Below are 23,287 nucleotides of genomic sequence, written 5' to 3' on the forward strand. Positions count from 1 at the left end.
AGACGTTCAATATCATTAGCCATTAAGGAAATGCAAGTCAAAGCTACGATAAGATACCACTTCACCCCCACTAGAATGGCTGAAATCAAAAAGAAAGATAGTAACAGGTGCTAGCAAAGATGTAGAGAAATTGGAACTCTCAAACACTGCTGGTAGGAATGGCAAATGGTGCAGCCTCTTTGGAGAAAGCATGGCAGTTCCTCAGATGGTTAAACATAGAGCCATATGACCCAGCAATTCCACTCCTAGATATTTCTCCAGGGGAAATGAAAATATATTCCACACAAAAACTTGTATATGAATATTCATAGTAGCACTATTCACAATAGCCAAAAGGTAGAAACAACCCAAAGACCGTCATCTGATGAATGGGTAAATAAAATATGGAATATCTGTACAATGGAACATGAATGTGCCACAAAAAGTAATGAAGTACTGACCTGTGCGACAATATGGATGAACCTTGAAAGCATTATGCTAAGTGGAAAAAGTCAGGGACAAACAACCACATATTATATGATTCCATTTGTGTATAATGGCCAGAACAGGCACATATAGAGGACTCCTTGGTGCCCATGGCTAGGGATGAGGAGGGAAACTGAGGATGGTGGACAATGGCTAATGGGCTTCTTTGGGGGGTGTGAAATGTTCTAAGATTGATTGCGGTGATGGATGTACAATTAAAGTACGCTTTAAGTGGGTGAACTACATGGTATGTTAATGATATCAATAAACCTGTTGGGTTTTTTTAAAGAACAAACATCTAAGTTATCATTTCAAGCTACTGTAACAGCTAATCTTGAGTAAACAAGAAAACAGATTAATACCTTAATACCACTGCTAGGTAAACCTCTTTGAGAATGGCTGTGCTTTCCAAGTAAGAATATTGTTATGCAGAAAGTGCTTCTTCTTCCAATGAAAAATTGAGAAGTTTTACTTTGTTTTTTAGTTTTTATTTTCAAATGTTTATTTTTGAGAGAGAGAGGGTGTGAGCAGGGGAGGGACAGAGAGAGAAGGAGACACAGAATGTGAAGCAGGCTCCAGGCTCTTAGCTGTCAGCACAGAGCCTGATGTGGGGCTCGAACTCATGACCTGAGCCATAGTGGGATGCTTAACCGACTGAGCCACCCAGGCGCCCTGAGAAGTTTTACTTTGAACCTATCACGTCTGATAACCCAAAATCACTCCACTCCAGGGTTTCTTGACCTTTTCCGTATTGACATTTTGTGCCAGATAGGTCTCTGTTGTGGAGGGCTCTCCTGTGCTTTGTAGAATCCTTGGCCTCTACCCACTTGATGCCAGTTGTACCTTCTACAGGGTGACAACCCAAAATGTCTCCAGATATTGCAAAATGTTCCCTTTCCCTGGGAGCCAAACCACCACTCACTGAGAACCACTGCTGTAACTCACATTTGAAGCCAGGTTTTCTCCAAGCCTACAGCCGTGTTCCTCGAACTGTGTCATGACCAGCAACGTTGGCATCACCTGGGCACTTGTTCGGAATGAAAGCCTTGGGCTCTATCCCAGAACTGCAGAATTGCAAACTCTGAGAGCGGATCTGTGTTTTACCAACTCTTCTGCGGATTCTAATGCAGCCTAAAGTTTGAGGGAAAGCCCCGGGTATGTTTGGGAGGGATCCCTCATCACTTCCACTTGATTATAAAGACTACTTGTGGCAGGCTAAGCGCAGCAATAGCCTTTCTTCATTCCTGCTGGTAATACCCAATTTCATTTAGGTGCCCACAGAGAGCTCTTGATCTCAAGAGTGGTGGGTGGGCCTCCAGTGTGTGTGTGTGTGTGTGTGTGTGTGTGTGTGGCTGCGGGGATGGACCTAGGACAAAGGGATGCCTGCTGGTCACTTCTTGGGACTTGAGAACCACCCCTATCTGCGCTGGGTGCCCTCCTGCTGAGCTTGCGCCACCTGCCCCTACAGTCACCACCTTGTAACCTTGATGTGACAAGCCTAAAGACAAAGGTGCCTCCCCACCAAGCACGGCAGAGCGAAGGAAGGAAAAAGCCTGGGGCTTCACGACACTACTGAGCTGCTAAAGCTCCCTCAACATGCATGTTCCTCCAGATTTCTTCTTGTGTAAGAGAAAATGTTGGTCTAAATCTGTCAAGTTTTTGTTTTGCTTTGTTTTTATTTGTGGTCAATGACATCCTGATATCTTAAAAACAAACAAACAAATAAAAAACTACTCCAAACAAGCAGAAACTATTCTGAATGCCTAGACTTTTCAATAGAAACGGAACGTGTTTAAGGAATGAGGGTTCCCTCTGTGTCACGGTAGACATTCGAGGGCACAGTCACTCAGCCCTGTGGTGCTGAGCGGTTTGCACATGTCAACTGTCAGGTCTTACCTGAACTTTTCCTCTGATACTTAAACTGGGGGAGCCCGAAGTGAAGGGAACTACAAGCTAACTCAAAACCTGTGCTCCAGGCTTTTCACATGACACCTCATTTAATTTTAAAGCAAATCTGTGCAGCCAATTGCCTTCTCTATGAATCAGAAGATGCAGACTGTGCAGGAGACTTCACTCAGTGGAGCTAAGGTATCCAAACTCTTCACATTTGTTGACTGGCTCCCGGGAAACCATCCCTAAGGCCTTGGAATATCCTGCTTGTATACCTGTGGCCTTGGACCACACCAGTATTTTATGTTAACAATATTATTGGGACACCTGGGTCGATCAGTCGGTCGAGCATCTGACTTTGGCTTAGGTCACAATCTCACAGTTCATGAGTTTGAGCCCTGCATCAGGCTCTATGTTGTCAGCACAGAGACTGCTTGGAATCCTGTCTCGCTCTTGCTGTCTTTCCCCTGCTTGTGCTCAAGAATAAATAAACATTTCGAAAAAAACTAATACGATCTATGGTGAGTGCATTTTTGTTCATCTAGGGCCCTGGGCCATGCTGTGTCAGTTTGACCTTGGGGGTTTGGGGGTCAGGAGACTGAGTAGTTAATGTGAATCATTGGGGTACTCCATGTCAATGAGACTGACCCCTGATAAAACCTCTGGATGTCAAGGCTCAGGTGAGTTTCCCTGGTTGGGAAAACTTCATGCATGTTGTCACACATCATTGCTGGGAGGATTAGTACTGTCCATCGACTCCACTGGGAAAGGACAATGGGCTTGCATCTGTCTCTCCTGGACTCTGTCCTACGTGCCTTTCTCCTCTGCTGATTTTAGCTTGTATTTTTTCACTGTAATATAAACCATAACCAGGAGTATAAGAGCTTTTCTGAGTTCTGTGAGTCCTAATGAATCACTAAACCTAAGAGTGCTCCTGGGACTCCTGACACAGAAGGAAGCTACTTTTACAGAGAAGAATCTGACCTTAGAGTCTGTGATCTCCCACTATACCCCAATGCTATCATGCCACAAAGCCAAGTAAAATCTTAAATAATTGAATTTCATTATTTTTTAAATCGAGGTATAATTGGCATTATATTAGTTTTAGCTGTATAACATAATGATTTGATATTTGTATATATTGCAAAATGATCACCACAGTCTATCACCATATATAGAAACTTTTCTTTTTCCTTTATTTAAAAAATTTTTTTCTTACATTTATTTTTGAAAGACAAAAACAGAGCATGAACACGTGGGGGCAGAGAGAGAGAAAGAGACACAGAATCTGAAACAGCCTCCAGGCTCTGAGCCAGCAGTCAGCACAGAGCCTGATGCACAGCTTGAACCCACAAATCATGAGATCATGACCTGAGCCGAAGTTGGATGCTCAACCGACTGAGCCACCCAGGCACCCCGAAACTTTTCTTCTTGTGATGAGAACTTCTAAGATTTAGTCTTAGCAGTTCTCAAAGATGCAATACAATACTATCTCTGGTCACCATGCTATACATTACATCCCCGCGATTTATTTGTTTTATAACTGAAAGTTTATAACTCCTGGTCTTACAGGGAAAGCTTTCAGCATTTCACCACTGAATATGATGTTAACTCTAGGTTTACATTTCAGGTGTTACACTCAAGTCTTTAACACATTTTGAGTAAACTCTTGTGTGTGGTATAGACAGTGGTCCAGCTTCATTCTTTTGCCTGTAGGCATCCAGTTTCCACCACACTGTTAATTGAAGAGACTGTCTCTTCCCCACTGTATAGTCTTGGCTTCCTTGTCATAAATTAATTGACCATATATGTGTGGGTTTGATATTTTGTTTTATACAAGAACTAGGAACCAGATGGAGGGGAGGAGTGAAACAGACATGTAGATGCTAATTCTAGTCAAGCTATGATAGAAGACTCCAAGAGAGTCTTACAGCCTTGTAAATTATGTCCTTTTTTTAAAGTTTATTTTGGGGAGAGAGAACACGTGCAGGGGAGGGGCAAAGAGAGAGGGGGAGAGGAATCCACACTGTCAGAGCAGAGCTCAAAGCTCGAGCCTCAAGTTCGGCTCTGCGCTGTTAGTGAGGCTGGGGATCCTTTCTTTCCCCCTTTCTCTGCCCCTCCCCTAAATTCTCTCTCTCTCAAAATAAATAAATATTTAAAAAATGAAATTAATTTATTAAAATTTTTTTAATGTTTTATTAATTTTTGAGAGAGAGAAACAGAGTGACAGCAGGGGTAGGGCAGAGAGAGAGGGAGATATAGAATCCAAAGCAGGCTTCAGGCTCCAAGCTGCAGGCAGAGAGCTTGATGCGAGGCCTGAACCTGTAAACCGTGAGATTATGATCTGAGTCAAAGTCAGATGCTCAACCAAGAGAAGCCACCCAGGCGCCCCAGAAATTAATTTATTGTTTAAAGTAAGATGATATGCTATAGAAAGTTTGGGAAGAAAACCCAACTCCCAATATGATCAGTATTATTGTTGTATTTCCTTCTAGTCTTTTTATAAGCATCTTTTGCTCAAACCTTACCTATATTAAAAATTTTATCTTATGCCCTTTTCATTTATTTTACTGTGAGCATCTCCCCATGCTGCTGTCTAGCCTTCAGGGCTCCCATTGCTTACAGTTGAGTGAGGTTCCATCAAGCAAGTGGATTAGGGTTGATCTAACTAGTTCCTGTTGCTTGATGCTCAGGCTTCTTCCTGCAGTGGCACGCATGGTTTGAAGAGTATGTTGATGCAGGACAGCTGGTGAGAGCCCGGAGCCTTCCCGCACCATTGCTGGAGGGCTGTTGGCATACCTTCTGCTTTGGTCAGAAGCTCTGTTGGTCAACTTGCCTGAGGAGCACATGTATTTTCTAAGTTTATTTTTGGTTTTATTAACTACTACATGAGGCAGCACAATACTCATGTTCTAAAATTTAGGGACAACTTTTTGCTTATGTTCAAGTAAAACCAGATGGACTTTTCTATTATTTTTCTTTCAAAAAGGCAAGGAATTTATTCCTCTGGAAGAGTGGCTGGGAAAACATGGAAAGAGTAGGCATTGTCCATAAAGGTCAGGACTGGGATCAGGGGAATGAAAACAAAAATGAACTTTGAGTTTTAACAATTCCTTCCATTTTCTTTCCTACATCTGTAATTTTTAACACCGGATGGCCCATCAGAATCACATGATCCCTAAGCCCAATCCCCACAGATTCTGATCTAACTAAATCTATGCTGGTGCCCAGGCAGCTAGGGGTAGGATCCATGGCCCTGAAGCAAGGGAAAAATAACATGGGAGAATATTCAGCCTCACAAGCCATCAAAAAATTTTAAGATAAAATGAAAAATATTTATGACTATAAGCAAGCATTAAAAGCCATAGAATATGTTGAGCAAAAGAAGTTGGACACAAAAGATTACATGTGGTAGGAACCCCTTCATTTTGGCACCATTACATCGAGGCATTGAGTCTTTTCATCTGGACTCTGAGCCTTGGTGCAAACTCGGTGAGTACCCTTTCTTTTCTTCCTTTACTTTCATTTCAGGGGTTTTTCAACGAATGTGGTCTTATTGAAACACTTTCATGTCGATTGCTCAGGCTGCATGACTACTCTATGGGGAGGAGAAAGCCTGCCTTTTGGCTGAAAAGTTAGTATCCTGGCAGGAATGGTAATAAGACCCAGGAACTTGAAGCCCTCTCTTTATTCCTTATACAAATTTGTCTGTCTTGGGCACAGGACAACCACCTAAGTCACCAGGACAGCCACCGGTCTTAAGACTCCCATGTGAGGTTTCTTCCTCATTGGTCTAATGTGATTCCCCTCCACATCTCTGGTCTGGCCACTCTAGCCAGGAGACCTCCACTAGGAGCTGGCCAAAACCAGTACTTGATTGAATTAAAACCCAACTGGGGCCTGTTTCCTAGGGAAATCGGCTTTAAAGCCTATATGTGTTGGAATGTCGTTTAGACCATGATGGATTTCTATCTTCACGGTTTTCTGTCAATGTCCTCTACTAACTTCTACTTAAATTAAAAAATTGGGTAATTCCTCCTTGTAAAACTTTTCCAGTATTTCCCATGGGTTAAAAATGGCAGTTTCTTCTCAGCCTTTTTGGCAAGGCAAACTCAGTCCATATGTCAGCACCCATCTGTAGTCTAGAATGCAATGGGGAAGTGGGGCCCTTAGTTGGCTGATCAGTGATCATAGCAACTTTGTTTAGAGGATGCCTCATGTCGTTTTGACACCAGGAACTTCTGACATATTCTGAGCATGGGACACCAACCCAGAGTCGGGGGTGGGGGGCTGGATCTTTGTGGTAATGGACCTTCTCTACTTTTCTCTCTCGCGGAAGGAGGAGCATCGGAGCTCCTCATCAGTTTTCAGGGATTGTCCCTTGGGCTGCCTTTTTTTAATCCACTGGAGACAATCTGCATTGCAAAATTTTGGAAAGGACACTGCATGGCCTTAATAGGATCTAGCAGTTAGATCTCTTCTGCAGGAAACCTGGCAAATGGATGGAGGTACCCTAGCTCCAGGTCTTCATGGCTCTAAATCAGGACCCAGGCCAAAAGTCTTCTTGCAGAATGTATTTATTTGCCCAAATGTGTTTCATTAGTAAACTCCCTCCTGACATACTGGATGTCTAAATAGGCCTTCTCCTGATAGAACTGAGTCATTGGAGGAAACCCAGGCCATCCCTAATGAAGGGACACTTGTCTCTCTCTGTTCCTCCTGCTAATTGATGTGAGGGCCTCTCCCTCATTCATTTCTTGGGTTAACAGCTATAATTGGAGCCAACTGTGGTTAGTCTACCTAGGGATGGGTACTTTAAGGAATATTCCCAAGCAGCTGCTGAAACTCCATTTGTTTTGGGGGAAACAAATGTCTGTCTTCTCCTGCCTGACATGGACTCTATATTTCCACTTTGGAAACAAAACAAAACAAACCATCTGGCGTCTGCTCATTTGTCCCAGTGGACAGGCTTTAGGACCAGGAGACGTCTCTCTCTCCTTGCCCTCTAGGCTTTTATCTGTCTTTAGGCCTCTAGGTAGAACTTCACCTCTTCAGTCTTCCCCTCCCTCTCCTCCTATTTCTGCCCCACCTTGGGTGCGGCAGGCTTAACTGGTTCACACACCATCCTCAGTGCCTCAGGCACCATTGGCTCCTCCTCCCACCCGCTAAGTCAAGGAATGAAGGGCGCCCCCTTAGACTCTCCACTTCAGATTCCCCACTGGTGGTCCAGGTAAAAATAATGGGGAACAAATTGATTGACTTTTAAGTGGATGCAAGCGGAACATATTCAGTATTTAAACTAATTTAAGTTTACTGGTTTGATGGGGAGAAGCACTGGGTGTTATATGGAAACTAATTTGACAATAAACTATTATTAAAAAAATAATAAAAAAAATAAAAAACTTTTTTGTTCTATCTAGATTTGCGGAAGGTCAAAAAAGCTCATGTTACCTCTGCAATTTGTTAGCAAAAGGATGACTTAAAATAATGGTTAATTTTGTCTGTCTCAAAATTTTCAGCAGTAATTGTTAAGATAGCTTTCAAAGTCTTTGGTAACCTGAAACATTATAGTTTTAATTGCATAATAAATGGGATTGAATTCACTGGACATCTAGGTCTTTTCCAAATAGAATGGAATGCTAAAACATTAATTACTGAACATAGACTTGTGCTTTTGACTTTGTATTGTGCAGAAACTAAGGCCATTTGGGTCTGTTGATAAACATGCTCTCTGCTTAAGTGGTTCATAAATTTGCCATCTAAAGAATTCTGGTAACGGTTCACAATTGATTACTACTCTGTTTTCACATTCTGCTGAATGTAGTTAGGACTAAAGGAAATAAGGGAAACAACTCTGTATGTAAAAAAGGAGGAAATGATTAAGAAGGATATAAGGAATGGAAATACATTTTTGTTGAAGGTAAAAGAAAGTAATTTTGTCCTAAAGGAGTTGGAGAGAAATGGCTTAGAACAAAATTTGAAGGCAAAGGAAAGTTGTAGAAGATTTGTGAAAGGAAATCTTTGGAAAGGAATTTTATGTGTGGTTAAGACTGGACTAAGGTTGCAATGAATGGATTTTAAAGGTAAACTTGTATAAGGTTAAAAATTCTGCTTTGCTCTCTGTTCAAAAGACAAGGTTTTCTTGAATTGTTGATCTGCTCTTGAGAAAAAAAATAATATGCAAGGTTTTTCTCTCTGGTCTGCTGGGAAACCAAAGCTTTGGGTTTTCTTCTTTATGAAGTCTTTGATTATTTCAAGTTAAAACTTCTCAATGTGAAAGGAGCTAAGTTTTGCTAACAACTATATAACCCTACATGTTTGCCTTTGGAATCTTTCATTGCCACTTTGGTTAAATAAATAAATAAGATTTGTAATGATCAGTGATCCTATTTAGGATGTGCTCTGTAACTTTCTAAGGTTTTAACAAACTTCCCAAAATTTAAATTGTAAATGAAGTCTTTTGACCAATTAGGCCTTTTTCGGTATGTCAAGTTACTTGGAAAACACTGTCATTCATGGTAAACTTCAGGTTGTGTTGCATGGGTCATGGGTAAATGTTCAAATATAAATGCAATTCCTGAAGTTTTAATATGTTTTGGTAGTAAGGCCATCTCTTGGGATTCTGATTATTGAAGTGTCATGTGTCACAAAAATAGCCCAATTTCCTTGTCAATTGCATTATAACAAATGCTCCTATCAGATTGTTATCAACGTCCATTTCTGAGATTTTGTCATTTATATTTATTGGCTCTGATGGCTCTAACAAAACACGTTTCATCTTCAAAGAGATTTATAAAAAGGACTTTTAGGACAAATACAGGGATTTAACATCTTTAAGATTAATACTAAAATGGGTAAGAATTTCCAGACCTAAAAGTTGCATTCAAACGGAACAAGAAAGTAACATGGGATTAAATGAACTGAAAAAGATGGTTATAGTTTTGCAATTCTTGTTTCGAAGATTTGCTCTTCCAGATTAAGGAAACTTCCTCAAGATATCTATGATATACAGAAATGTCATAAAGTATTCGTTTGTGTGCAAACAAAAGTATTTACCTTTTCTCTCTACCTAAGCCCTCTGCAATTCAAAAGCTCTCAGGGAGTATTCTTTCTTCCATGGCAATCATACTTGTTTGCCTAAGTGTGGTAGAGCCCCTCCCTAAGGAATGTGGTGAAAACCTAAGACAAGGGAAGGCAACCTGGCTATGTGCAGTGCGTGACATTCCTCATGACTGTGACATAGACCGCCCATTCAGACTGTATGTTACCATATATGGGAGACAATGGAGCAAAAACTGCACAACAGGCAACCTTCCCCCACCTCCCATCCAGTGCTCAGGGTTCAGCCTTCTGGGTCCTCACCTGCTGAGCCTATGCTGGCACAAAGTAAGCTGCTTCCTGCAAAGAAAAGCCTTGGTGTCCTGACTCTCTGTGTATGTCTCACTGCTACATAAGTTCAGTAAGAATCTGTTCTCCTTGGAACAGAACACCATTGGAAATCCGGGTAATTTTACCATGACTTTGACTGGAATGTCATATTTGAGGTACATGCATAAGAGTCGGATATGACCATACAGTTCTAAGGAACTAAGGTTGACTTTATGCAGCGTGGAGCCAAAAAGCCCCTTGGCAATGTTGGTCTGATACCTTGCTTACAGAGGTCCCAGCAGCCTTACCAGGTGAGTAAAGAATGTCACTTCCTGGTGAAAGGACACAGGTCTGAACCAAACTGACTCCATGACAGGCTTTAAGTTTCCCCTCTGACCTTAAAGGCCTAAGTTTCAGTTTCCCCGAAACTATCAGGCAGTTACACATTGCCCAAGGCAGGAGAGACCACCTTTGCAATACCCAATCAGAAAAGGCCAGCAACCACCCTCCACATTCCTAAGGGTGGGGTCTGTAGATAGAAACTATAGATAGGACTTTGTTGCCTAATGTTAAAGTTAACCTTAGTCACCGAACAAGACCCTGGACTCGCTCTGTAATTGGTTAATTTCAAAACTACTCTAAATATTATGATTGGGTCCCGCCAAAAGTAATGAATGCTCTAAACAAAATGTATGGTTAAAGTTGTTGCCAATGTTTTTATATGATAATGATTAGATCACTGTACCCATGTCACAATTTCTTGTAACTCCCCCTATAAAACTCTGCTCAGCCCTTGTTCGGGGCTCTCAGCGTGGATCCACTGCGCTGGTGAAGTCTGGGAGCCCAAGCTTAAGCCCATAATAAAACGCCCTTTGCTTTTGCATGCATGACTCGGTCTCCCTGGTGGTCTCTGGTCTTTGGGGACGATATTGCGATCTGGGTATAACAGATTCCCCCAAAATTTTTATGCAAAGACTTCTCTCCCTGTATACCTATCAATAGATCTAGATTATAGTGCTTTATTAAATTATTCACTTAAGGCCAGGTTAATTCATAAATCTCTTAAGTGAATATACAAACCATTTCCTCCCTAAACCTGACCTGACCCTTATTAGAAACTCACCCCACATAAACCCAGGAGACCAGGTAAATTGAAAGTCTAATACAGCAGGGGATTTACCTCCAAAATGGAAGGGCCCCCTACAGGGTCACATTATATACTCCTACCGCAGTAAAATTAGAGGGGCACTCTTCATGGGCTCCTGTATCTAAAACAAAACCTGTACCTCCTTCAGGAAACCAATGAGCAAATTAATGTGTCTTCTTATTCCTGTAAACCCATGGAAGACCTCAAACTTTTCTTTTTTTTTTAATTTTTAAAATGTTTTTTATTTATTTGAGAGACAGAGAGAGACAGTGTGAACAAGGGAGCGTCAGAGAGAGAGGGAGACACAGAATCTGAAGACAGGCTCCAGGCTCTGAGCTAGCTGTCAGCACAGAGCCCGACATGGGGCTCGAACCCACGAACCGTGAGATCATGACCTGAGCCGAAGTTGGACGCTTAACCAACTGAGCCACCCAGGTGCCCCCTTTTCTTCCTTTTTTTTTTAATGTTTTATTTATTTTTGAGACAGAGAGAGACAGAGCATGAGAGTGGGGAGGAGCAGAGACAGGGAGACACAGAATCTGAAGACAGGCTCCAGGCTCTGAGCTGTCAGCACAGAGCCTGATCGCGGGGCTCAAACCCACAAACGTTAGATCATGACCAGAGCCAAAGTCAGAGGCTTAACTGACTGAGCCACCCAGGCGTCCCTCCTCAAACTTTTCTTATGATAGTTGTACCTTTCTTTTTCATTCTCTTTTCCCCAATTTATACTAACAATTCCTTCTTAAGATGAGCCATTCAAAAGGATCACAAGAAACATCTGAATTACAAACCAAAAAAAACCATCTGATTCCTGCTGCCTGTTCCATTCCCATCTGAGGATGCTTCAAGCCTGACATCTAAACTTCTCACTGGCAGCACTGGTAACCACTGGGTTTGTAATTTGCTCTAGCCATTAACCTATATTTTTCTTGTTTCCATACAAGTACCTTTTATGGATTACCTAGCTGTTTACTAAACAACACAGAGTCTATATGATGGTTAAACACCACCTGTTACATACTCAAAGCCTCCGATGACTCTTGATAACATTATGCACAGAACAGTTCTACAAAATAGAATGGCATCAGATGTTTTAACTGCTGCACAATGTTTACTCTCATAAAACAAAATGCTGTGCATTCCAGATTACCACAAACATATTTCTGGATTTCTAACTGACATGAATACTCGAATTAATGCTTTAAATAATCCTTTAATGATTGGGTAAACTTCTGGACTGGAGGATTTTTGTCAACTACCAGAGGACTTTTATTTGGGCTGATTTTTCTAGTTACTCTAATTATGTTTTGCTGTTTTCTCCCATGCCTCTCTGCCTGGTGTCAAGACCGACTCCATCACTGCAATAACTTCAAGCCAACAGACGATCCTTTCCGCTCAAGAAGGTGTAAGGATGCAGGTCTGAACCAAACTAACTCCATGACAGGCTTCAAGATTCCCTCTGACCTTGGAGGCCTAAGTGTCAGTTTCTCAGACTCATTAGACAATAAAAGGGCACACATTGCCCAAGGCAGGAGGGACCACCCTTGTAGCATTCAATCAGGAAAGGCCAGCTGACAGCCTTAACATTTCTAAGGGCAGGGCTAGAGGTTGAAGCTATTGGTAATCACTTATTGCTTAAGGCTAGTTACACCCTACATGAGGGTCCTGGGTCCTGGGTCCACTCTGTAATTGGTTAACATTCTAAATGTTGTGATTGGGTCCCACCAAAAGTAACGAATACTCTAGGCAATGTGAATGGTTAAACCTGCTGTCAATAATATTGTATAATAATGATTGGATCACTATACCTGTGGCACAATGTCCTGTAACTCCCCCTTCCCAAGCCCATAAAGGCCCTACCTCCGCTTTGTTCAGGGCTTTCAGCTTGGATCCACTGCGCTGGTAAAGTCTGTGAGCCTGAGTTTAGGCCCGGCCAGCCTAAACCCGTAATAAAGCCCTTTGCTTTTGCATGCGTGACTTGGTCTCCCTGACGGTCTCTGGTTTTCGGGGATGATATTAAAATCTGGGCATAACAACCGTTCATACATGTTGTCCACCTTCCACCTTGGATTCAGCTGCCTCTGCCTTTTGTAATGCCCCTATGCCTTCCCCGACTGAACAATAATGGCCCATATAGGTAAGGACATCTCTACACCCCTGCTCAGCAGGAAGAAGCTACAGAAGACGAGACCTTCCACCCTCAACAACCTTAAAGATTTAAGGGTCAAAAATTTTCAGGGAGGAGTGGACAAAGCTGAGGGCAAAGTACAGGCTAACGGCAACCTCCCACCCCTGCAGGTGGGACATGTATGATATTCCTTGGACATTCCCAGCTACCCCAAAACAGGAAAGGACAAAAAACAATGATGGTAGAATGATGAGTAGGGAATGGAAGAAAAAGCAGCAAGTTCAAAAACACATTTTTTATTGAGCACCTACTATATAATCAGAACTATGGATAAAAAGACGAATAAGACCATGGCCCATGCTCTTGAAAAGCATATAGTCTGGTAAGGAAGACAGGTAGTGAGTGACTCATACTATCTCAAGACAAAGTGGCAAGCTCTGAAATAACATACAAAGAGGCATGTTCAAAGGGCTAGGAAGATACAAAGAATAAGCACCTCATGCAGCCCAGGCTGGTGGGGTCAAGTAAGGCTTCTTGGAGATGCGCCCCAAGGCGCTCAGTCAGTTAAGCATCCAACTTTGGCTCAAGTCTTGATTTCAGGGTTCCTGAGTTCAAGCCTCTCATTAGGCTCTGTGCTGACAGCTGGGAGCCTGGAGCCTGCTTTGGATTCTGTGTCTCCTTCTTTCTCTGCCCCTCCCCCACTCGTGCTCTGTCTCTCAAAAATAAATAAATGTTAAAAGGAAGGAAGGAAGGAAGGAAGGAAGGAAGGAAGGAAGGAAGGAAGGAAAGAAAGAAAGAAAGAAAGAAAGAAAGAAAGACAGACTTCCTGGAGAAGGGGACTCCTAGTCTACGAATTATGATTTGAAATGAAGAGCTGAAATGGGGAGAAGGTGGTCCGGACTGAGCAAAGTATGTGAGGGGAAATAAAAGCATGAAGGTAAATGAAAAGGGTGTGCCTGGGGGGAAAGCATGAAATCCCTTTTCAGAACTGTTTTTGTTTACCTCACATGGACCTTCAGCTGCTTCATAAATTTTACATATTCTTCATATAGTACATCCTTTTCTTGCTTCAACCTGGACAGCTTTTCTGACAGTTCTTGGTTGCTCTTGAGATGCTGAAAAAAATTTTTTTGTTTTTTGATGAGAATATTCTGTGCTGTACGGTGTGGAAGTCTGAAAACTACATTTCCCAGACCTTCCTGATAGCAGAGTTCCAGCTTAGTTTCTGTGCCTGAGAAGCACTCGCACACAGTTTGGAAAGCACGGGGGAGGAAACCCCGCCGTTCTCTAGCACTAGCAGGTGGGTGAGGGGGCCGCCAGCAGGTGAGACCTCTCCGGGGGCTTCTGGGAGTGCAAATCTCCCATCGTGGTGCCGCAGCAGTTGGTTTCCCTGGGATTTCTCTCTCTCTCTCTCTCTCTTTTTTTGTTTTTTAATGTTTTATTTATTTTTGAGAGAGAAAGCAAGCGTGAGCAGGGGAGGAGCAGAGAGGGGACCGAGGAATCGAGGCAGGCTCTGGCACTGACAGCAGTGAGCTCCAAGGGGACTCGAACTCACAAACTGTGAGATCGTGACCTGAGCCCGGGTTGGACGCTCACCTGACTCAGCCACCCAGGCACCCCTTCCTGGAATTTCTGAACTGGAGTTATTAAACACCTGCAGCAGTTCTTTCTGACCTTCTACTCACCCTTACATCCCCCTTCCAATAGTATGTAAGCATGTGATTGCCTGTGTTGAATCCATTCTTGCTTGAAATGTCTAGAGTAGTTCTGCTTGCCTGATAAACCTAAGGGGCAAACTGCTAGGCACTCATTATTAGTTATGATTTGCTATCACCCAAGTCTATGGGAACAGAACTGAGAAAATGTGTCTATTTACTGTCTTACCTTGTCCAATGTTCTTTTCTTCTGTTCCAGGTATTTAAGTTGGGCCTCCTGTTGCTGAATTTTAAATTGTTGCTGAGAACTGGTTATTTCCAATTGATTCCCTTTATCTTGTAAGATTCTCACTTGGTTTTGTAGCTCATTTACATTCTGATCTAGGAGTTTCCTGAGGGAAATTAATGTGCATTAAATCACACCGAATTTATGAAATTCTTTGACCTAAAATTGTTATACCATCACAAGGGATTTTATTGGTCCATAAAATAGAGGGACTGACACAGGGGACCTCCTTTGTGACAGAAGCTTTTCTCAATTCTCTCTCTCATTCATCAAAACAACCCTCTGAAAAAGAGATAACTTCCTTTGTGAAGCTGTGGCACAGAGAGTTTTAATTAACTTGCTAGGACAAGATGGAGGTGGGTCTCTAATCCTGAGTCCTCTATTATTTCTACTCATCCTCACTGCTTACAAGTTGAGTCCCTTGATCTTCTTGGTTTAATATAGGGTTGTAAGTGACAAACACTACTGATACTAATGCACACATGTTAACACTGCAGGAGCTAACTCATAAATGAGCCTGTGTTTGATGAGTAAATCCACACTTTTCCAAAAGGGCAAAAGTACTTAACTCCTTCAGAGGGAATCTCATCAGACTACAGTTGTAGAGGTTTCTGAGGATTTCTGACGAGGCTTTTTGGATCTAGGAGATTATCCAGAAGAATATGATAAGGATGATGACGTAGTACTTACATGCTAGGTTATTAAAGTACCGAGACTGGACAAACAGGCTCGCTTTCTCTAACTTTAGTTTTCTGAAAAAATGGTGGATTACTGGCAAAATTGATATTTGAGACCTGGGACTCCTCTCTCTCAACCTCCAGCACCTCCTGCTCCTGGCATAGTTCCAGATATGAAGTTCAGGGTTACAAGCTCTCCAAGCTTAACTTCTACCATTCACATCCACCCCTGCAGCAGTACCACCCCCTTCACCTCTGTTTCATCTCATTCTTCATAGACCTGAGCAATTCCCAGCTATTATTGTTTGCTTCTTTTTTGGCTCCATTCTGAATTTCTGATCAAGGGGCCAGACTAAGAGAAAAGTTTTAGGGCTCAAAGGGAAATTTTAAACTGATAGAGCTAAAGAAACTTGAGTTATCTGCAACAGAATTTAGGAGTTCGAAACTGGCATTGAAACATAGGAAGTCAACATTTAAAAAGCAACTCATAAAGATATTAGAAATTGAACAAAGCTTGAACAAAGACTAACAACCAGCTGTGCCAATGAACGAAATTAAGAAGGCTCTCTGCTCCTCCCCTTTGGGTGCAGTACCACATCTGGTGCCGTGCCAGCTGCATCTCCAAGACATGATGGTGAAGATTGGAGTAAATGAATTTGGCCCTATTGTGCGGCTGGTCACCAGGGCTGCTTTTAACTCTGGCAAACTGGATACTGTCGCCATCAATGTCCCTTCATTGACCTCAACTACATGACCTAGACATTCCACTATGATTCCACCCATGGCAAATTTCATGGCACAATCAAGGGAATGGGAAACTTGTCATCAGTGTAAAGCCCATCGCCATCTTACTTTTCTTTCAATTTTTTAAAAGTTTATTTTATTTGTGAGAGAGAGACAGAGACAGAGCATGAGTGGGGGAGGGGCAGAGAAAGAGGGAGACACAGAATCCAAAGCAGGCTCCAGGCTCTGAGTTGTCAGTACAGAGCCTGATGTGGGGCTCAAACCCACAAACAATGAGATCATGACCTGAGCCGAAGTTGGATGCTTAACTGAGGAGCCACCCAGGCATCCTCCATCTCCATCTCCTAGGAGTGAAATCCTGCCAACATCAAATGGGGTGGTGCTAGTGCTGAATATGTTGTGGAGTCCATTGGGGTCTTCACCACCATGAAGAAGGCTGGGGCTCACTTGAACGGTGGGAACAAGAGGGTCATCATCCATGCCCCTTCTCCTGATGCCCCATGTTTGTGATGGGCATGAACCATGAGAAGTACGAAAATTCCCTTGAGATTGTCAGCAATGTCTCCTGCACCACCAATTGCTTGGCCTGTCTGGCCAAGGTCATCCATGACAACTCTGGGCATCATGGAGGGACTCATGACCACAGTCCAAGCCATCACGGCCATTTGGAAGACCACGGACAGCCCCTTTGGGAAGCTGTGGTATGATGCCCATGGACTGACCAGAACACCATCCCTACTTCTACTGGTGCCACTGAGGCTGTAGGCAATGTCATCCCAGCTAAATGGAAGCTCACTGGCATGGCCTTCTGTGTTCCCACCTATAATGTGTCAGTTGTGGATCTGACCTGCCACCTGGAGAAATCTTCCAAATATGACAATATCAAGAAGGTGGGGAAGCAGGTATTGGAGGGTCCCCTCAAGGGCATTCTGGGCTACACTGAACACCAAGTTGTGTCCTGAGATTTTAACAGTGATACCCACTCTTCCATCTTCGATGCTGGGGCTGGCATTGCTCTCAGTGACTAATTTGTCAAGCTCATTTCCTGATATGACAATGAATTTGGCTACAGAAACTGGATGGTGGACCTTAGGGTCCACATGGCACATGGCCTCAAGGACCTTAGGATCCCCTGGGACCACCAGTCCCAGTGAGAGCAAAAGGAAGAGAGAGGCCCACAGTTGTTGGGGAGTCATTGCCCCAGTGCATCCCCTAACACACTGAGAATCTCTTGACCTCCACAGTTTCTATCCTAGACCTCCTGAAGAGGCAGAGGGACTTGGGGAACCGTACTGTGTCATGTACCCTCAATAACATATACTGTACTCAGCCGAAAGAAAAAGAAAGAAAGAAAGAAAGAAAGAAAGAAAGAAAGAAAGAAAGAAAGAAAGAAAGAAAGAAAGAAAGAAAAAGAGATTAGGAAATTAGTAGATTGATAAAACTCTCTCTCCCCAAGAGCCTTAATCTCACTTTCAATCCATCACTTATATAGCAACCAGAGTGCTCCTAAATCACAATCTCGTCATATCACAGAGTCCAAATCCTTCAATACGGCTTGTGAGGTAGCGTACCTTTCTAGCCTCACTTTTTGGCCACTCCCTCTACCCCCAAACATTTTGTTCCAGGCAAACTGAACTTTTTTCACTTCCTGAAATAAGTCATCCCCTACACTTATTCCTTCCTTGCAACTCCATTTCCTTATCTTCCTCTTCCAGGTCTTCCTTTCCCTAATATTCTCTATTAGCCATCCATCCCAAATACCTCTCATTCAGCTTAAATAGCTTTTACTGAGGAGGGCTTTCTTGGGTTCCCCAGACTAGATGAGGTGTCTCTGCCATGCACTGTCACAGTAGCCTAAGCCTCCTTTAGTATAACACTTAACACCAATTCTATGTACAAGGATATTTGTTACATCATTATTTGTAACAGCAAAATGTCTAAAAAGCATTTCACATAATTATACTATATCTATGTGACAGAATGCTACACAACTGTTTAAAATAACATTATGGAACTAAAAATCAGTAACAGGAAGATAGCTGGAAAATCCTCAAATATTTGGAGATTAAATGACATACTTTTAAATAATACATGTCAAAGAAGCCTCGAGAGGGGCGCCTGGGTGGCTCAATTGGTTGAGCGTCTGACTTCAGTTCAGGTCATGATCTCACAGTCTGTGGGTTTGAGCCCCGCGTCGGGCTCTGGGCTGACAGCTTGGAGCCTGGAGCCTGCTTCAGATTCTGTGTCTCCTTCTCTCTCTGCCCCTCCCCCAATCATTCTTTGCCTCTCTCTCAAAATAAAATAAAGACATAAAAAAAAAAGAAGTCTCAAGAGAAGTTTCAAAAATATTATGAATTACATGTATTTTACATGAAAATGAAAATACAGCCTGCAAAATTTGTGAGAGGAAACAGAAGCTGTGCTTAGAGGGAAATTTACAGCATTAAATGCAAATACTATAAAAGAAAGATCAAAAATCAATAATTTAAGCTTCCATCTCAGGAAACTAGAGAAAGAAGATCAATATAATCCTGAATGAGGCAGAAAAAAATAAATAACAAAAATGAGAGCAGAAATTAGTGAAACTGAACATAGGAAAACAATAGAGAAATATAATGAAACTGGTTCTTTGCAAAGATCAATGAAATTGATAAATCGCTAGCCAAGCTAACCAAGAAACAATGAAGGCACAATTTACTAATGTCAGAAATGAAAGAGGGACCATCACCACTAATCCTATTGACATTAAAAGAATAATAAAGGAATATTTTGAACAATTCTATGCCTACACATTTGATAATTTAGATGAGATGAACTGACTAATTGAAAGACACAATCTATCATTGTAGAAATAGATAGGAGAAATAGTTATTCTGAATAGGCCTATACATATTAAAGCATTTAAATCAATATTTAATAATTTTCCAAAACAAGAGCAGTAAGTCCAGATGGTTTCACTGATGAATTCCACCAAACATTTAAAGAAGAAATGATATTGGGGCACCTGGGTGCCTCCATCAGTTAAGCGCCTGACTCTTGATTTTGGCTCAGGTGATACTCTTACAGTCGTGATATCGAGCCCCATACCAGGCTTGGCTCTGACAGGGTGGAGCCTGCTTGAGATTCTCTCTCTCTCCTTCTCTCTGCCCATGCCCTGCTCGCACTTGCACTTTCTCTCTCTCAAAAAATAAATAAGTAAACATTTGAAAAAAGAGGAGGAGGGGGAGAAGAAATGATACCAATTCTTTACAATCTCTTCTAGAAAAAGTGAAGAAGAGGGGACACTTACCAACCAATTCTATGACACCACCATCACCCTAATAGCAAAACCAGATCTAGACTTTATGAGAAAGAAAAGCTGTAGACCAGGGTCCAAGGTCCTCGATGTGGCTTGTTAGGTTCAGCAGGACCCAGGTCAAGCTTATCTTTCTAGCCTCCTTTTCTTGCTGTTTCCCTCATCCCCAAATATTTGTTCTAGCCAAAATGAACATTTCTCACTTTACTGAAGACGATGGTGATAATAGTAACAAAAATAGCATCAACTGTTGCAAGAATAAGAACAGCACCTTTTTCGCAGTGGCTGGCTAGGAATTGCCTCCATGTATGTTCCTTGTTCGAGTGGACTACAAGACATACACTTCACATGTGCAGGGTATGGAGGGCAGAAGTGAAGCAGTTTGGTGTCTACACTGGAAAGTCAGAGCAAGTGCTTTCGTAGCTCATCCCCATCGCCAGGTATCTGCTGCTCACCTCTGCATGAAGCAACATCCAGGCCTGCAACTGACTGCTCCACCTTCCCTTGGATCCTCCTTCACCTTCTCCAGCTCCTGGGCCAGGGGTCTGTGTAGGTCCTTGATCGCGGCGCCATGTTGTCCTGCAGGATGCCTACTTTATCCATTTGGAGGTAGGGAGAACTGCCACGGGTTCCAGTCCATCCTCATGGGTTCACCTTGTGCTCATGGGTTTACTGGTCATCACTCTCCCTCTCTTGATATCCATCTTCACTTCCTGAGTACACGTCAAGCTCCAGCACGAGATGAATGAGGACAGACTCACAGACTGCGTAGCCCTGCTCACAATCGCCTGAGACCAAACCCCTGGGGTGCCTGGGTGGCTCAGTCGGTTGAGCTTCTGACTCTTGATTTCTGCTCAGGTCATAATCCCAGGGTTGTGGGATCAAGCCCCCCATAGGGCTCTGTGCTGAGTATAGAGCCTGCATGAGATCCTGTCTTTCTCCCTTTGCCCCTCTCCCCAGCTCGTGCTCTCTCTTTCTCAAAAAAAAAAAAAAAAAAAAAAAAAGAAGAAGAAGGAGAAGACTATTTCTCCTACTATTTCTATTCTCATTGAACCATCACTGATATAAGTGCTTACTCTGTGTTATATGCTAATAACATAAGCCAACCAACCACTTATAACTCATCCAGTCTGCACAATGATCTCAGGAAGTTGGTATAGACAGGCACTGAAAAGATAAGAAACTTGCCCACGATTGTGTAGCTCTGAAGTGGCTAATAAGATGCCCATGTTATACTGTTAGGTGAAAAATGCAAATTCCAAAACAATATATTTTAAATGGCTCAACTTCTGCTAACAAAATACGAACAATAAAAATATATACATGTGCATAGGAAAAATCTGAGAAATATGTACCAATCACTAGAAGTAGTTATTGCCAAAGGATAGAATTCTGAAGGATTTATGCTGTTTATTTTATATAGCTCTTTAGTAATGGAAATTTCATAATAAGTAGTTATAATTACAATTGTACTTGCTAGAACTTATTCCAAGGAAGTGGTAAAGGATGTGTGCAAAAATTTGACTACATGGATAGATAATATATCATTGTTTACTACGACAAGAAACTGGGAAAAATGTAAATATCCATCAATAAGGGATTAAATTCATTATGATACATTATGAAAATAATGTTCTAGAAGATTTAATAGAAGATAAACTGAACAGTGAACAAAGTAGGTTATAATCTAAATATGAGTTGCTTTCCTCCAGATTATGAAACAATGTATACTATACGGTTCTTTTTGTAGAAAAGAATTTCTCTACATATTTCATTTTCTTATAGCTAGTTTAAATATTGCTTCTACATATTTCGTCTCAGCCAGTCTTCACAGAAGATGTATAGAGCTGGTACTACTGTTCTCACTACAGAGGTAAGAAACCAAGTTTCAGGAAAGTTAAATAGCCTTTTTACTTGTTCAATTCATGGATTATATCTTTTGCTACTTTTTAAAATATGTTTTTATTTGTGTTTTTTTAAATTGAGTTATCTTGTAGTTGACACACACTATTACACGAGTTTCAGGTGTACCACATAGGGATACAAGTTCACACATTATGCAGTGCTCACCACAAGTATAGCTATGATCCGTCATCATACAATGCAATCACCATACCGTTGACTATATTCCTTATGCTGTGCCTTTTACTTCTGGGATTTATTCATCCCATAACTGGAAGCCTGTATCTCCCACTCTCCTTCACTCATTTTGCCCATATCCTCACCCTCCTTCCCTCTGGCAACCCTCAATTTGTTCTCTTAATTTACAGGTCCAATTTTGCTTTTTGTTTGTTTGTTTGGTTTCTTTTTTTTAATATACATTCTTCTTTAAAAAAATTTTTTATGTTTATTTATTTTTGAGAGTGAGAGAGAGCATGTGCAGAGTAGGAGCAGAAAGAGAAGGTGACAGAGAATCTGAAGCAGGCTCCAGGTTCTGAGATGTCAGCACAGAGCCCGAGAGGGGGCTTGAACTTATGAACCATGAGATCATGACCTGAGCTGAAGTCAGATGCTTAACTGATTGAGCCACCGAGGTGCCCCCATTTGGTTTTTTTTAGATTCCACATATGAGTGAAATCAGGTGATATTTCTCTTTATCAGTGTGATTTATTTCACTTGGCATTGTACGCTCCAACTCCATCCAATTTGTTGCAGATGGTATGATCTCATCCTTATTTATGTCTGCATAATATTCCATGATGTATGACATACACACATGCACACGTACACACACATATCACAACACATCATATCTTCCTTATCCATTAATGGGCATATAGGTTGCTTCCATATACTGGCTATTATAAATAATATTGCAATAAACATAGGAATGTGTGTATCTTTTCAAATTAATGTTTTTTCATTTTCTTTGGGTAAATACCCAGTAGTGGAATTATTGGATGATATGATAGTTTTATTTTTAATTGTTTGAAGAACCTCCATATTGTCTTCCACAGTGGCGGTACCAATTTACATTCCCGCCAACAGTGTAAGAGGGTTCCTTCATATTTTGTTTCTTTAAAAACTGCATACATCATATAGGTCTTTTACATCCTTGGTTAGGTTTACTCCTAGGTATTTTATGCTTTTTCGTGCAATAGTGAATGGGATCAGTTTCTTGATTTCTCTTTCCGCTGCTTCATTATTGGTGTATAGGAATGCAACTGATTTCTGTACATTGATTTTGTACCCTGAAACTTTACTGAATTCATTGATCAGTTCTAGAAGGCTTCTGGTGGAGTCTGCCGGGTTTTTCATGTAGAGTATCATGTCATCTGTGAAAAGTGAAAGTTTGACTTCTTCTTTGCCAATTCTGATGCCTTTTATTTCCTTTTGTTGTCTGATTGCTGCTGCTAGGACTTCCAGCACTATGTTCAACAACAGTGGTGAGAGTGGACACCCCTGTCATGTTCCTGATCTCAGGGGGAAAGCTCTCAGTTTTTCCCCACTGAGGATGATATTAGCTATGGGCTTTCCATAAACTGCTTTTATAATGTTTAGGTAAGTTCCTTCTATTCCGACAATGTTCATAGCAGCACTGTCAACAATAGCGAAAACATGGAAAGAGCCTAAATGTCCATCACCTGATGAATGGATCAAGAAGATGTGGTGTGTGTGTGTGTGTATATATA

At 41.8% G+C, this 23,287-nt stretch overlaps 1 protein-coding gene across 1 annotated transcript in view; it reads right to left on the bottom strand.

Annotated features, from left to right (window-relative positions):
• The window catches only part of CCDC30 (coiled-coil domain containing 30), a 66,875-nt gene that overhangs the window by 14,339 nt on the left and 29,249 nt on the right, over positions 1-23,287 (bottom strand). The window contains exons 10-11 of the mRNA XM_029949895.1: positions 14,883-15,045; positions 14,001-14,113 (exon numbers count right to left, since the gene is read on the bottom strand). Of these exons, the coding sequence (XP_029805755.1) occupies positions 14,001-14,113; positions 14,883-15,045 (276 nt within the window). The remainder of the gene's footprint in view (positions 1-14,000; positions 14,114-14,882; positions 15,046-23,287) is intronic.

The sequence above is a fragment of the Suricata suricatta genome, chromosome 8, assembly GCF_006229205.1.
Source record: "Suricata suricatta isolate VVHF042 chromosome 8, meerkat_22Aug2017_6uvM2_HiC, whole genome shotgun sequence".
Lineage (NCBI taxonomy): Eukaryota > Metazoa > Chordata > Mammalia > Carnivora > Herpestidae > Suricata > Suricata suricatta.